Here is a 17,642-nt window from a genome sequence, read left to right as displayed (position 1 = left end):
TTGAGACACCTGTAGTGAACCCTGTGAGGACAGTAGACAGCCTCGTACCCAGGCGCTTTAATAGTAAAAATATGGCATCAGTTGATGTATAGAGGTCAGCTGAAAAAAAAATGAGCGCGCGAGGTGCTGGAGTGGTTTGCCAAATTTAGCGCCTGGCAGAAATGAATTCAACATGGAAACAATCAAATAATTATACAATATAATACAATACAATAAATATACTAGATACTTGAATAGATCCAGATTTCTACAGATACACGCGGTTTAAAAATGTATAGATGATTAAATGAACATTTCATGTTACAAATTATATCGAAAAGAACTATCACAATCAGTGACGGTTCCGGCAATTCTAAACTGGAAAATTCCGAATCTGGAAAGCAAAATTTAGAGAAAAATCCATCTTTTGACTTATGTACTTCTCATCGACTGCACTAAATACCATACCCTTTTCGATGGCATAAAGCATTTCTGAAATACGTACAATACCCCCACCTTTTTCCGAAAAAAAGGCGATGTTTATCGCTCAAACGCGTCGTTTTCGAACATGATGAAAAAGGGTACCCTTTTTCATCGATCTTGTTATTAAGAAGTAAGACGATAAAAGGTACCCTTTCCGCTCTAATACGTCATTACATCGTTCGATGAAAAAGGGTACCCTTTTCGATGACTTACGATCTTTGTAATAAGACGGAAAAGGTACCCTCTTAGATTGGAATTTGATCTGTTGAATTCAAATAGGATTATATAGAAATGGTGTCAAATATTTATACCATTGATATCAAGGCTGAGTGTATAATTTATTGTATATTTTACAGTAAAAAGAGCACTGATAGAGAAAAATATCGAAAATAAAAGGTGTCTAAAAAAACGGAACCTGCGCAAATATTTATGTATTTGTTACATTTCTGTGCCTCTGATAGGATTTCATATATTTTGATACGTATGAGTGAAAGCAAAACAAACCAAACATGTAAGAACTCTTTCACAAACTAATTATGTATGCAGGTTCCGTTTTTTTGAAGGGCACCTTGTATATGCGAAAGAGTGACTATGTCCAAAATAATTATTACTATCGGTAAATTAGCGGCACCTTCAAGCAGGATTTCCCTGAGGTTAGTTAAGTCCCTTCGGTAGAAGCATTCGGATATTCCTGTTTAAAGCATGGCATTGCAAGAGGACACCATTATTTCACAGTCTATAATAATTTTTTTTAAATCGATCGATATATATATATATAATATTATAATATATATATAATATATATATATATAATATAATATATAATATATATATATATATATATATATATGTATATATATGTGTGTAGCCTGTCCACAGATTAATATAGCCCTTGGGAAAGGATATAATGACTATGATAATGGGCATACCGTACTACATATGTTATGGCTAGACTATAGTTGATAGACTATAGTGGCATGCAGATACAGGCAGCGAAGTATTTTTGGCTTTGTAGCGCATGCAATGTGGCTGTTTCCATCACTGCATGGCCAGAATTATTTTTTAGTTACTCTGTGTACTATATACAGCGCACTCTATAGTGTGCGGCAGAGTATAGTGTACGGCACATGCATTCTCTAGTGTCGGCTGTGTCGCTTTAAAAATGTCTAGTTTCTGAGTGCTAGGCCTTTAACAGAATAAAAACTGGAAGCTTCTTTCGAGGAACATTGACTAACCTCAGGGAAATCCAGTTTCATTAATATGTGCTATTCTGCTGATAAGTATAATTATTTTGAACATTATCTTTAGCATATATAATATATTCGATATTTTCCCTGCCATTTTTAATAAAAAACAAGAGAGAATAAATTATACACTCAGCCTTGATATTAGTGGTATAAATATTTGACACCATTTCTATATAATCCTATTTGAATTCAACAGATCAAATTCCAATCTAAGAGGGTACCTTTTCCGTCTTATTACAAAGATCGTAAGTCATCGAAAAGGGTACCCTTTTTCATCGAACGATGTAATGACGTATTAGAGCGGAAAGGGTACCTTTTATCGTCTTACTTCTTAATAACAAGATCGATGAAAAAGGGTACCCTTTTTCATCATGTTCGAAAACGACGCGTTTGAGCGATAAACATCGCCTTTTTTTCGGAAAAAGGTGGGGGTATTGTACGTATTTCAGAAATGCTTTATGCTATCGAAAAGGGTATGGTATTTAGTGCAGTCGATGAGAAGTACATAAGTCAAAAGATGGATTTTCCCTAAATTTTGCTTTCCAGATTCGGAATTTTCCCAGTTTTAGAATTGCCGGAACCGTCCACTGATTTATCACATATAGAATCAATTTACTTTTAAATTCAAGTTGTTGCCATATCGCGTTGAATTCATCATCGGATTATTAAACCTGTAAATAAAGGAATAAGAGTTTATCTCAGTTTATGTCATGAACAGAAACCTCTTAATATGTTGTAAACGCGCTCGCTTTTCCCAATAGTAATATGTAAATACGGCAGGCGATTATTCGAGTACTCTACGAATATAGTCACTCCGACGGAAAATGTTTAAATAAAAGTACCTTCAGATGATTCTTCGCCAAAGGAAACGTTCATAATACTTGGCTAGCCCATCGGCAGTCGATCCAGTAAAAAAATTATACATAATGAAAATATAAACTGCAAAATACAAGCGTTTGCCAGAAATCGGTCACGATTTGCCAGAAATCGGTCATTTTCTGCCAGGCGCTTCCTCGAAAAAAAACAACCTCCCCAAGCACCCCTGCGCGCTTGCTTTTTTTCTGCTGACCTCTATATAAGACCTGAATGCAACGTTATATATTTTACTATTAAAGCGCCTGGGTACGAGGCTGGGAGGTAGAAGAGCACATTGGGTTTATTGCAGCTTACACACTCGAAAGTGAGAGCAAAGCAGTCACGAAAAAGATTAATACAAGTCAAAATAGCGCGTACATAAAACAACACTTAACTTATAACACGAGCCAACTTGATTGAGTGGATTGTTATGTTCGCCTTCTTTTCAGCAGCTCCTGAAAGGCTACACTACCCTGTCATAATAAGTATAATAGCGAGTAGGTCTATAGGGGTTAGGCAATGGTCTCCCGATTTCAAAGCCTGGGGTTCAAGTTTCTGACGGGAATGCCTTTTTCTCTCGCTGAAATTGTTATTTCATTTGAGATTCTACTAAAAAAGAATACATAAAATAAAAGAAACTAAAGCGCTTCACCACAAGTTCGGCTGATTACTGTTGAAAGCATGCAATCACTATCCAGGGTTCCAAGCCGAAGGTTTGACTCTCTGACAAGAATTTTTTTCTCTGGTTGAAGTTGTTATTTCATTCAAGATTCTTCAAAAAAAGGATTAAGTAAAATAAATAACTGTAGGTTTTCACCACAAAATCTGGTGGTCTAGAAATGAAGACGATGATCTGCCAAGTATACAGTCCATGGTTCAAGACCAGGCTAAACCGAAAAAGAACAAGGTAAAGGGGGTAGAGCGAGAGGGCGAATATGCCATCGCTTGGGCGAGGAGTAGTATCAGGGGGGGGTGTTATTCCCCCGCATTTCCGGAGATTCAAAGTAAGCTTTCTTCAAACACTTAGAGGTGTTGGGGGATAATTAGGAATATTGAGAATAGGAAAGAAAGGGATAAATAAAAAGAAGAATTGGAGTTAATAGGAGTAAGTGAGTACAAGTAAAAAGTTGTACCCCCACATTTCACACCCGCCCGCGAGGCTCGGGCACCCGACCGCAGTCCCGATATACTAAGTGTGAACAAATTAGGGCATATTAATTTTCTAATTACTCCGGCGTCAGCGACGGAGTTGAAAATTCGCCCCGGTATTTTTTGTTGTTTTTTTTTTGTTTTTTTTTTATTTTTTGTCGTCGCAAGTCTGAATGGCGCGAAACATTGTAGTATTTAAAATGTGTATGTAACCGGTTTTATCTACGTCCCAGTCTTATCCGCCAAGAGTTGAGGTGCACAGCTTTGGCTAATTTTCCGATGCGCGATTCGATTTCACTTGCATGATACGGCAATTCCTCCAAGAGCAACAAATAAACCGTTCTTTTCATGCTTTTCGACTAAGTGTAGATTGAATTGGGGTAAGAATATATTTAATACATGTAGATTTTGGTCCTATTTTAATAATATCGCTGCTATTTCGCCGTTTAACAAGATGATGTGGTCGTGTATGGGACTATGGGCGCGTTGAACGTCGTAGTTTGCACAGGATTGAAGATTTAATATAACTATATAAGTGCGAATTCCAAAGGCAAAGTGTAAGACAAAGCGAATATATGATGCGGTTTATTTACATTTTTGAACAATTGAACTTCTATACTTTTTAAAGTACGATGTCCTTTTAAATTTCGCGATCGAACATTTAGGTTCACAAGGCATCTAAATGCAAATATGAACTGTATTGTTTATGTTCAGAAGCTCTATATTGAAGACTGGCACGTGCGCCGGAGTTAACGCCAGAACAGGCGTCTTTATGGAATGCCATGACTGCCTTAAGTCGTTGATATTATTTATATGCGGTGTATATATAATTATATGTGGTATTTCTATCATTATATGTGGTGCTTATATAATTATATGCGGTGCTTCCATCATTATATGCGGCGCTTCTGTCTTGATATGCGGTGCTTATGTCATTATATGCGTGCTTATTTCGTTGTGTAGTGCTTGATTCGTTGTGTGGTGTTTGATTCGTTGTGTGGTGCTTACTTCGTTGTGTGGTGCTTGATTCGTTGTGTGGTGCTTACTTTATTGTGTGGTGCTTACTTCGTTGTGTGGTGCTTACCTCGTTGTGTGGTGCTTACTTTGTTGTGTGGTGCTTACTTCGTTGTGTGGTGCTTACTTTGTTGTGTAGTGTTTACTTCGTTGTGTGGTGCTTACTTCGTTGTGTGGTGCTTACTTCGTTGTGTTGTGCTTACTTTGTTGTGTGGTGCTTACTTTGTTGTGTGGTGCTTATTTTGTTGTGTGGTGCTTACTTTGTTGTGTGGTGCTTACTTGGTTGTGTGGTGTTTACGTCGTTGTGTTGTGCTTACTTTGTTGTGTGTGCACTACTTTGAATTTGATAATTAATACATCTTGTTTTTTCTCGGTTTATTAATTCTTATCAGATTAATTACTTGTAAATGAGCATGGACATGTTAACACTTAGTTATTATTAACATCGACTTCGTCATTTTCCTGAAAATGTTGATGGGGAAAGGGGTAGCTACAAAACACATTTCCGATTACATTGGCCGTTTTTTCACTTTTTTCTAAATTTGTCAAATTTTCATAACAAAATTTTCAATTTCTAGGTTCCACTCTACTGTCGCAAATTTGCAGGCACTGCTCCCTAACCGCGCCTGCTTTTGCAAGCAATTAAATTCGTTTGTTTTCGTTAGCAATTTGTTTTAATTCGTTTGTCAAATTTTTCAAAATTAAACAAAGAAAGAAAATCTAGTTATGCAAGTGGAAGCACTATCATTGTTTATTATTCATTTATTCCAATATGTCTGCCAGCCACGTGCCTGTCATAGAGAAAATACTGAGCGAAATAGGATTGCAAGCTGTTATCGAACACTTCAAAGCCGAGAAGATCGACGAAAAAATTGCAGTAACGCTAAATGACGATCAATTGATTCGTCTGGGGGTGGCAACAATCGGCGACAGAGCAAGATTTCGCCAGTTATGTCGCCAGCATGGTTCAGATTCAGCTGTCCCGCAAGTTGAAGCCCGCGAAGGTCAAGGAAGTTCTTCTGCACAACGAAGCCGTGCCTACAGGGAACGAGCGCTTCTTTTTAACTCAAGAAGCTCAAGAAGATCCCAGTCTCAGCCTACAAATGCCGCAAAGAAGAAAGAAAAAAAGCGAACTTGGACCGCTACGTTTGTATGCTTGGCGGATAGGCTCGCAGTCAAAGTTCCTACCTCTTCAGAAAAGCAAATTTTGCAGAAAGCAGGTCTTGGCATTAAAAGAATAAAGTTCGAAGCCGACTACGACGAGAAAGCTGTTCTGGAAACTATTACTTCATCCGAAGTAAACAGCGAGACCGGCCAAACAATTGGATTTCCAAAACTGAAAGAATGTGGCGGCTTTGAGCTAATGAATTGTATAGCGAACTGCAGAAATCTAAGCACTCTTGATTGTTCGTGGTCCGTAAAGAGCCTTAAAGCAAATATTGGTGGACAATCACGTATATATTTGAGACCAATTCAAAAAGATCTGTGCACTCAATCTTTAACCGAGGAAACGCCGTGCGAAATCAAAGAAAAGTGTAACGTTTGTGGCCAAGACGTATTAGTTCGGAATTTGCGCACGCACGTTTATATGTGTGCCGAAGCGGAAATTATTCGCAGCGATTCAGAAAGTGAAGAAGAGTTGCCAAGTTCTTTCCAAGTGAATCCCCGTCCTCAGCCGCCAGAAGGGAGTTCAAGCAGTGGTAATCCGGGGACAAGTTTAGCTACTGATTCTGAGCATTCGGAAATTCAAAACTCTGACGTTCAAGATGTCGCAGAAGAATCTGTTGAAAGTCTCATTTCCGAGATCGTAGAATATTGTAAATCACAAGAAGTAGTTGATCCTGTTGAAATTCTGAGGTACTACCAAAGAAAATTTGTGCTTGGCAGAGAACTTGAAATTGCCAATCCAGATGAAATCTGTGAAGGAGCAACGAGTTACATTTTAGTTGACAGAGGAAATATTCTGACAACCTCTTTTGATGAAATAAAAGAAATCTCAAACTTAAGGTTAACTCTGCAAGTCAATTTCTATGGAGAGGTAAGGTAACAGTACTGTATATAACTTGAATTTGAATAATATTATTATAGTTATGAATAAACGGAATATGTATGAACAAAATATGTTGTTGTTGTTGCATGTTGTTTATTAATTCTTGAATTTATTAAAGGATTGGTGTCGACCCCTAGTATAGCGAGGTCAGTGTTTTTTTTTTACGTGTTGAAATTGGGGGCGTAATATGGCCGCAAAAATGATAAAATATGAATACAAAGAACAAACTTGCATCAAGAAATATACTAATTTTCTAAAAGACGTTAATCGATTAAGAAAGATTGTAAAATCTATTTTGCTCAGTGATTTTGCTGGCTTGTAAAATAGCCACCAGAAGCAATATGCGCCCGCAATACTAGGGGTTGACACTAATCCTTTAAATTAGTTATCAACAAAACAATTACAGTGACAACAGGAGAAAGAAATAGGGCAAAGCCCCAATTGACAATGTTGTCGTTGTTGTTGTTGTTGTTGTTGTTGTTGTTGTTGTTCCACTCCTTTTTATGGTTGTACTAATAGAAGCATTCCAACAAAAACTGTGGATCAGTTCATATCCTACCTTAAAGGAACACCTCTAAACTATTCCTTAAAATTTTGAAGTTTCTTAAAAACTCCCTAACTTCCTTTTTTTACTGTTTTGATCATACAAATCTTTTATTTTATTTTTGAGCAATCTGATTGGTCAATAAAATAGGAAGTTTGGAACTTTTCATGGAACTTTTAGGGAACTTTTATTTCAGAGGTGTTCCTTCAAGTCAGGAAATGAAACAATGTTTCTAATGATGCGACTAACAGGTTGCTGGGGTAGCCATTTAAAGTAACACCTCCACTATTTGCTATGAGCATTTTGTGAAAAATTTAGTGTGCAGAAGACTATGGCGGGCCACGCAAAGAATTTTTTCGCCTGGTTCTGAATGCCATTAAGAGCAAGTATTTCAACAATGGTTTGAAAAGCCACATATCAGAAGATTATGAAGTTGTTGGCACCATCATGGGTTAGTTAGGTCTATAATAAGTACTTTGAGTGACATACAGTATTAGTGGCCAGATTTAAATATAAATTCTGATGCCAATTTTGATTATGTATTGACATGGTTTGTAGACAGTTATATATTTATGGATACATGACTTACAATACGTATGTACTTAACATTAATAGAGTTTAGTAGTATAATTACATGTGTGAAAATTTTGTTCCCTGATTTGTTGTTATTCAGAAAATTATAATGGGATAATCACCCGAGCTATTTTCCAAATAGCATTCAATCAAAGCCGTTTTAGCAATTAGATGACAAAGAAATCTGTATTTTTTCTAAATAATCACTTATGAAATCATGCTCACACAATTTTATCCACCGATAACCACCTTCGGCAAATAATTGTTAATTAATTTTTGTAGGTCTTAGCATTCTCCAAAATGGGAAAATTCCAACATTTCTCAGTGATGAGGTGCTCGATGAATTATTTGGCAGCCAAGATCCACAACCATGTATTAAACACATGAGAGAAGGATTATCTAAATTGGGATTGGTTCAGGTTATCTTATTATGCACATTTTTAGCCACAGTTCATATTATGCAGCTGAAGATGAACTTAGAAATCATTCCAGGCCACAAAGGGTTTACCCTCACTAGTTACTACCACTGCTAATATGAGCCACAATCTAAGAGCATATATGGCATTCCATACTGTAGTTTTAAATCTTTATTTGCATAATGCACACACTTGTCATTGCATTTAGATTGTACAGCAGCTACCTATTATGAAAAACCTGTTCCATCACAAGGAAGAAGTGTTAACAGTGAAAAGACTAATCAATCTGTTTAAACCAACATTCAGTGAGGAAGGATCAAATAATCGTATACTGGAGAAATCTATATATGCAGTCTTTTTGAAGTACATTCGAGAAGTTGCAAGTAAGATATTAGGGTTTCGTAAATTATATCTGGGAGGAGATAATTGTCATATATTAAATGCAAAAAATGGCAAGAACAAATTTCGTAGACTTGTATATCTTATAGTATGTCGAAATTTTGGCAAGCAGAAGAAATGGAGGCACGTTTTACCATTTATTTATGTAGAGCAATTAGCACCCTGTACTATGCCTTTACTTAATTTATCTGTTTTAATTTCGTTCTTTCAGTAGGGGTACTGTACAGCACACATGTATATTTTTTACATGTGCGCTGTACGTTATCCCTACTAAAAACAACAAAGGAAAAACAACACTTATAATTATCGGCTTCTTTTTATTTTCTAAATTTTAGGTGGCAGACGAGGCAGGTTGTCTCTTTCAAATATATTAGAGTTTGGTACTTGTGCTGATCAGGAGCCTATACTTGGTTTTTGTTTGCATCCGACATTGAAATTTTTTGAAGTTACCACTACTTTCATCCCAACTGCCAATACATGTACCAATTGTATTAACCTCCCACGACCAACCGTAAATATACCACTTCCTGGTTCTGAGGAACTGTTCAATCTGTTTGATTATGCTTTTATGAACACATATTTTGGAAATATGTAGGTTCTTAATGTTCTTTGTTATACATATTGAATGATAAACCGATTGAATGAACAGAGGGCATTTGATGTTTGCGTTTTGTTACGAAACTTTAAATATACACCCTGTTGAGTAATTTTGTTTTGTTAAAGAAAACATTCCATGTTGCGTTGTGGATTATTGAAAAAACGCAGCATAAGTAAATATTTGAATGTGCGAAAATATGACCATGGTGAATAGATGTATTTTAAATGTCGGAATGGTAATGAGAGCATACAGTATTTATTTGTAATAGATCAAGATATAAAAACAAAAAAAATCAATGTGTTTTTCTCAAAATACGTATTTTTCAGTAGGGTCCTGCAAAACTATGTTTTGAGTTTTAAAATTTAAACTAGCTTTAAAATTTAAACTAGCTGTGCAATCAAATGACAAGCAGCATTCATTCATTCCACATATTGCTAACAAAGAATCTATGTACACAACAATAGACCATACCCATTATGACGTTTCATGGCATAATTTAACTACTAAGACCAGGATGCTTTGCAAGCTTTTTCAGGTTTTTAACTAAGAAACTAGCAAAGCATTCTGGTCTTAGTAGTTAAATTTTGCCATGAAACGTCATAATGGGTATGGTCTATTGACCTATAATGCTATTTGTAAGTTAGCCTTACTCAACGGCCATCTGAATAGTGCTGAATTATATCAATAGCTCTTAAGTATAAATCAATGCCATGGTTAGCTGATGGGGCTAGATCTGGAATGTCTCTTGCTAGCTCGGATAGGCAATTTTCACTCAACTCTATTTGTGGAGGATCCAAAATAGGCCTTTCATTATCTTCTGTTTCAAACAAAATTCCTTCTACACCATAGTTAGTTGCATCATCTTCAGTGGCTGTTTCGGAAAGGCCGACAGGATTTTGCATCTGGCTTGACAGCCACAAACGCATAGGGCTTGTTTTTGTCGTGCGCATTCTATGATTTGCCCATGCTGTCTTCCATAAGTCCAACTTTTCATTGATTCTTGGTAGAAATACATGGTGTAAAGCTGCAATGCAGATCGGGTTAAGTGGGTCCACAACGTTCTCATCCTCAAGAAAATGAAACAGTTCATAATAATATGACAGTACACCGGTAAACACATCTCGCCATAAGCGTTCAATTCGTTGGTTATGGGTGCTCTTTCCGGTTATCATACTACATCGGTCAGCTCCCCTTTTCTCGATCATGTAGTCAGCAATGAGCACGTTTTCCAACCCCTTATCCGACCGGACTCTGCTTGGAAGACCAAACTCTTTTACAGCTCCTGTGAAGTAATGAAGCAATGTTGTAGCTTTATTATTGTTAGAACAAGACAGTGCAACAGGCAATCGGCTAAAGCCATCGATGGCCCCAAAAACCACCATGTGCCAACGAATCAGCTTGTGGTTTGTATCGACATGCCATAAATGATTTGCCCCTTTCACATTATAGACACGCCGATGCAAACGACCCCTCGATCTGTTAATAATTCCAGCTTCGTCAACTCTATGGAGGCTTTCGCGAAGGCGAAATCTTTGAACTATAACATCTTTACCACGTAACATTTGGCCTATCATATTCTCACCACAATTAGGAAAATCTTTAGTCAACTGTCCAACTATTTCGTCTAGTGCCTGATCGCTGATTGTCGAAAATATGTGCTTTCTTAAACCGTATGAAGCCATACGACGGTATACAGTTCTTTCGGAGACAGACAATAATAAAGATATTTCCTTGATAGAAAACCCATCCAGCAAAAGTTCCTCAATTACATTTTTGGGTAGGTTGTATTTCGGTGCTCCAGCTTCATTGTATATCTTGGTTGGAGATTGGCCGCCATAATTTACACATTCATTTCTCAACATCATCATCTCATTCGTGCATGTTACACCCAAGCATTGCAAGTCATGTGAAGACAGCATTCCCACGATATTTGGGGTTATTTTCTCTCGAATAAAATTTTCCACAAGATATCCCATATTCAATTTCTTGAGAATGTTCGACATATCAGAATCTGTCGCCATTTTTTATTTGGACATTTGGGATTTGGCGCCAAATTTGTTTCGCGCTTGTTATATACAATACTTCGTGTAAGTAACGTTGAATGAACAACTAAGCACTTTACAACGACGTACTGTATCTAAGCACCACGCAACCAAGTAAGCACTACACAACGAAATAAGCACTACACAACGAAGTAAGCACCACACAATAAAATAAGCACCACACAATAAAATAAGCACCACACAACGAAGTAAGCACCACACAACAAAGTAAGCACCACACAACGAGGTAAGCACCACACAACGAAGTAAGCACCACACAACGAAGTAAGCACCACACAATAAAGTAAGCACCACACAACGAATCAAGCACCACACAACGAAGTAAGCACCACACAACGAAGTAAGCACCACACAACGACATAAGCACCACACAACGAAGTAAGCACTACATATAATGACATAAGCACCACATATCAAGACAGAAGCGCCGCATATAATTATATAAGCACCACATATAAGAATAAAAACACCGCATATAATTATATAAGCACCAAATATAAGTATAGAAATACCACATATAATAATATATACACCACATATAATGATAGAAGCACCGCATATAACAAACAATGCACCACATATAATGATAAAAATACCGCATATAATGATATATACACCGCATATAAATAATATCAACGACTTAAGGCAGTCATGGCATTCCATACGTCTTGTTTATAAAAAGTATAATGAATAACTAAGACAGCAGACAACGGGTCCCCGAAGACAGAGGCGGAGAAGAGAGCTATGCATACAGCTCATATATACACTCGTGCCTAACGTGTCATAAAAGAAAGAGCATTGATGATTTTGTTCAAAGGAGAGATAAGTCGGTTCTCGGTCAGAAACCAGTTGTTCACAGAAATACGTTGCTAAACAAGCTCAAAGCCTCAAACGCCTGAAGAAGTAAAGGTGATTACTATATTAAGTTAACTAAGTTCTCTAATGACCTGAGATGTGGGAAAGCGTTCCGGAAGTGTTTCATTACTCGAATTGTCGTAATTCAGAAGCGTCTGATAAGAGTCCTTGTTGTTTGAGAGGTACACCGAAATAGTGAAAATTAATAAAAGGCTAGCCGAGACTAAAGACCCCGAGTTGGTGAGCTTAATACATGTTGTGACTGTACGTGGTCTGTATATATAGTCTGTATCATAGAATATTTAATGTCCTTTAGATATGGTTTATAGAATAATAAATATGAAAACTGTGCGTTTAACCGACTTCACACGTCGACGTAACAAGGTTTCGTCACACTAAGTCGTTTTGTACTCATATTCCCCAATTCACCCTACCTACATATCCATACCTATCCCCTGATTTTCCTTTACGATACCGCTGTCTGAAAATGATGTAAATTTGTTTGCCAAGTTAAACCCTTCATCACCCTGAATTTCTTTTTGTGATGAGAAGAAATGCCAGCTAATTATATTTCCTCCACCGTCAACAAATGAGTTCCTAATAAGCTTAAACATGTGGCAAGGGCCAATGATTGCACATACACAAATACTCTTCTGATGAATGCTTAAATTTTGTTACAAACGAATCATATGCAAAGTTTAAGTTCACCTTCCAGTTCTTTAAATATTTACTTTGGTCCCATTAACTCTTAGCTCTGCCTCTTCTGCCATTTTCAGAGCAATTTTGGCTAATAATTTTGTTATGCTTGTTGTTGGGATGACATCTTATCTGCCAGGGAGTAGCCAATAGGGCATTTCCAGTTGCTCCTTGTTCCAACCAGTGAAGATACATCTGCTTCGGTGATAAATATGACCTTTATTAAGGACTTGGCACTACCCAGTACATAACAGTATATTTTAGGATAAAACTTTATTAATAGATTGGTTTGCAGTCTTTCAGTCAGTTATTAAAGGGATTATCCCCCTGTCATATCTTAATCACGTTCCTCACGCGACATCTGTTATACGGATTGTTTTAAAGGACTCTTGTACAAATATTACTAAATAGTCTACGACCTATAAAGGAGTTTGTATGCATTTCATTTAGGACAGATTATCTCAACTGGTTTAGGGTAAAATGACCACGGCAGTCAACATGGCATATGTGCCAAAATCTGAATTCGGGACAGACGTACTGAAAATGCTTACACTCAGAAACGGCACTGTCAACATGATTCAAAATCGTTGCTTTTAGCCGGGGTGGTCACTGGATAGTGAAATCAGCCTAGGTTTTATATTTTTTCAAGAGGTTGAATGAATGTTTACAAGAAAATGAATATTCAGGTAAACTGCTAATCATAATGCATAAAATTACGTACTAAAATTTTCTTTTTAAAGCAGGATATACGTTACGGAATTCAGAACTAAGCCATATTAATTCCAAAACCCAAATTACTAATAGACTGACAGCAACGTATACCACACCCTCTTTGAAGAATGTGCCACCAGCTAGAACACGACCGATCAAAAAACCTAAGTTCAGCACAGAAAAGGATATCCCCTGATACAAAGAAGCGCTATTTACTGGTGTTTCTTTGGATAGTATTGAGCATAATAATGGAAACATCACGAATCCAACACTTATAGATAAGGCGAGAGCCAGAAGTAGATATGCATGATTAATACTGTGATCGTTTTCCCAACTGAAGCCAAAGTAGCCCAGGATTAATACGGGAACAATTCGTAAAGTGACGCCTATTGCCAAGAGATTTTTCTCTGACGTAATGTTTGATAACACGTAGCTACCAAAGAAAAGAAGAAGCGAAGCAAAGGCAATGTTAGCGTAGACAAGTTTTAAATCGAGAAAATTCATGCCAAAGCGTTTAACTGCAAAAAGTGGAATATAGACTAAGACAGCGTCCCGCACGGCTATGCTTTGAAATAAGATAAAATACAAACAGCATATTCTTGAATACGAGTATTCTTTATCGTTTGACGAATATTCTTCACATGAAGCTTCGGATTCGTTCTCGGCGTTTGAGCTATCACCCGACTCAGAAAATTTAGGCGAATTTGCTACAAGATCATTTGGCAACCAAATCGTATAGATGAGAAGAAAAAGCCATACAATGGCCAAAACAAGCCCAGGAGAGTTTCCTGGGTTAATAATCAAACCAAACACATTAACTTTAAATGTGAAAATCGCGCCAACAACGGGACCAAATGTTGAACCAATACAAAACAGTCCTTCGAAATAGAGAAATGCTTCTGCTCGTTTTCTATTATTTGTCGCTTGAGCAATCGCACCGTATATGACTCCAGTTGTACCTTCACCTATGCCACTAAGAATTCTTCCAAAAAGTGGAAAATACTTGTTGACAGGAATCGTATAAAGTATTTGTCCAGTCAATTTGATTACACAGCAGAAGAGAAGAATTGTCTTTGGCGATTTCACTCTCGCGTCAACAGCACCGATCAATGGTGCTGTGGATAACACAGCAATAGAATAGACTCCGAGTAAGAAGCCAAAGAATAAATGTGACTCTCCAAGGTAATCTACATAATACAAGGCTGTTGTTTGAATAAGGAATTCTTCCATGCCATCAATGAAAAGACGAATTGTTACATATACAAAAACAAGTCTTGTGAAGGAGATAAATTTCATTTCTAAAATGGGAAGATGCAGAGTATTTAATTAGTATTACAGCCAGGAACGACAAGTGTGAAAAAATCAAAAAATCAAAAAATTGAACTCTACTTAATAGCCGAACATTGTTTTTACAGCGTAGTTTGTGAACCCTATACTATTCGTAGCTATATTTGCTCACCTGTGTCAAGCGAAATTAATGACCTTTGCGAAATTTATATATGAACTCTCGTGACCTCGAACATAATATAATAAATGATGCTTGCGAAATATCTTGTTGAAAATTGGTAATTTCTGCATTTTGCTCTAAATAGCCACTTTTGAACAAACCCGTGGATTGCTTACGTTAAGTTCGCAAGGCACGAAAATTTCACCGATTTTCTCGAAATCGATAATTGGCTAAGTGAAATGGGCTAAAGTGGCTAAGTGATTATTTCACATCTTGCATGATAAATGGAGTCATTCCTTAGAATAGACAGCGCTGAATGTCGCTGTTCATGAAAAAAGGTTACAATTCGCCTAATTATTATTGCTTTCTTGTCATTACGATTTTTATTGTAACAACATTTGCTTTATACTCATCTGCATGTACTATTGAGTAGAAAGATTGTGTGTGGTTGACATTAGGTCGAATCATGAACTGGTCTAAGTTTGTTTACAGTCTGGTGTCACATTAATATTTGCCAAAAAGGCAATATTTTCATATTTCAATTGAGTGCATAAGTACTGATTTGGCATTTTCTGTTTATAATTATAGTATATACAACCATTTGCAAGCGACCGTTTTCACGCGTTTTTTTAAGTTTGAAACGTGCCTGCATGCAGGCAAACCAAACATACGCACTACTAGCAGAGCCTATGACACTCGATGTGCGCACCTGAAAGGATGATATACGCTGTTTATTCAAAGCATTCATTTAAATTAATTTCACAAGCTATTGTTTGTGCCCGTGGTTATAATTGAAATCTCCATTCTCATGCCCACTGCATGCATGTACTGCATATGTATCTTGACCGATAATGGTTTACTAGCTATATGGCTTTAGTTTACTAGCTATGGCTTTAATTCGGGCTTGTAGACCTTTCGGGCGCTTCTTGGCTTGATTCCGCAGTGTAGTACTTTTAACACGTTCTGCGCATGACTTCTCCAGATCTTATAGCTTAATATAATATGACTTCTCCAGACCTTAACTTTATATAATTACCAATATCGCTAATGATTCATGAAAATTCTATACTCATAAGGTGAAGCTCGACTCGACTTTAGGGAATATCACAGGGAATATAGACGGGATTTTACGTATACCTTGTTGTCGCCACATATATTATATATATATATTTAATTTAATAACATACCTTTATATCCGTATATAAATATAGTACGGTATCACTTCCGAATTGAAGTTTCTTTAGTATAAGTTTCGATCTTCTATAAGTCTTTATATCTTTAGTTTATAATTATAAACCTGTAGCTAAAAGCTTAAAGCTTTGTTATCCTGCCGATTATAACTCTTCCGTCCGTAGCTACAATATGTCCACAGACCACAGAATTATCTGTGTGACATGGCCGGTTAATGGATCGTGTTACAGTCAGTGAACTCTATATGTATGGAAGGCTGGAGTACATTGCGTAATCTAAAAGTGAAGCCAAACATGGCGGATCATGAAGGCTGCTTGCATGGGTACCGAACCACATACCTCCACGCACGAGCGGTTAAAATTTAATATGGCGACAACGAGTAGGAGTGGAATACGGTTAGTTTTGTAAACACAACACAAATATACGGCATAAGTTACCTCTCTAGAAAGAATAACATTGCCAGGTATTGTAAGGTTGTAACAAATTGTATGTATATTCGTTTTTAAACACTTTGTTTTTCAAAAACTTTGTAACGTCCGAAATGTTAGCTTTTCTATTTTTTGTCATAGTTTTATAATTCGTGTTTTCAAGTTAATTTCCACGCGCGTTTCGCGCATTTTACGCTTCGTGAAGGTCTGGTTGGCCCAAGCAACCTTCATGATCCGCCATGTTTGTCTTCAAACTTTGAACTGGAGCGAGCCTTCCATATATATAGAGTTCGGTTACATTAGGTTACATGGAGTTCGCCTACTCATTCTCGCTCACTTTATAAGGCCTGTTTTCCACTAGGCGAATTTTGCGCGCGGAACGGAATTTATTGCGCTTTCATGTAGAGCTAATGCCGGAAAAACAAACAAAATTCCTCTCCGCCTACAAAATTCCACCCAGTGGAAAACAGGCCCAGTTAAGTGCATATATAGGCCTTCGGCGAGGTGATTTATATTTATATTTATACACCATTGATAACTCTATATTTATATAAATGGACTATCAGGCAATGTGAAATCAGTGTCAAATGCCCGAATACCCATGCATCTCTTCTTTCTCGACTGAAATATCTTACGTCTTCCCTAAATATACCCTTGGCTTCATTCAGTCTATAATCATATGGATCCCCCTCACTCCAGGGGCCGGTTGTTCGAAAAGTTCAAAATGGAGAACGAAACTATATATTTATTGAACAACTGAGCTGAAATATTTTGATGTAAATAGCTTAATTGTCAATGGAAGTGCATATTTAATGCATAAGATGCAGATTTAGTCATTCACAAGATGTATGAGAGTAATTTTAAAGTTTGGCTTATCCACCGTTTAAGCTAAACGCCTTTCGAACAACCGGCCCCAGGTCTATAAATGATAAAAATGTCCCTTA

General features: G+C 37.0%; 2 protein-coding genes across 2 annotated transcripts; one reads left to right on the top strand and one right to left on the bottom strand.

Annotated features, from left to right (window-relative positions):
- The first annotated feature begins 5,316 nt into the window (after window positions 1-5,316).
- LOC114524272 lies at window positions 5,317-9,574 on the top strand. Its single transcript, XM_028545419.1, has 5 exons — window positions 5,317-6,765; window positions 7,640-7,772; window positions 8,177-8,313; window positions 8,519-8,693; window positions 9,045-9,574. Exons 1-5 carry the CDS (start codon window positions 5,500-5,502, stop codon window positions 9,302-9,304), a joined length of 1,971 nt encoding a protein of 656 aa, XP_028401220.1. The 5' UTR covers window positions 5,317-5,499; the 3' UTR covers window positions 9,305-9,574.
- A 3,440-nt stretch (window positions 9,575-13,014) lies between these two features.
- Window positions 13,015-16,311, bottom strand: LOC114524267 (SPX domain-containing membrane protein At4g22990-like). The gene is made up of 2 exons (XM_028545414.1): window positions 16,267-16,311; window positions 13,015-14,930 (listed from the first exon to the last, which is right to left on the bottom strand). The coding sequence occupies exon 2, from the start codon at window positions 14,926-14,928 to the stop codon at window positions 13,642-13,644; it is 1,287 nt and encodes a 428-aa protein (XP_028401215.1). The 5' UTR covers window positions 14,929-14,930; window positions 16,267-16,311; the 3' UTR covers window positions 13,015-13,641.
- Window positions 16,312-17,642: the final 1,331 nt, after the last annotated feature.

This window comes from Dendronephthya gigantea, unplaced genomic scaffold, assembly GCF_004324835.1.
Source record: "Dendronephthya gigantea isolate DGI-Jeju-01 unplaced genomic scaffold, DenGig_1.0 000030F, whole genome shotgun sequence".
In the NCBI taxonomy this organism is placed as follows: Eukaryota; Metazoa; Cnidaria; class Anthozoa; order Malacalcyonacea; family Nephtheidae; genus Dendronephthya; species Dendronephthya gigantea.
Note: the sequence above shows the minus strand (reverse complement) of the source record. Positions and strands in the feature narration are given on the sequence as shown.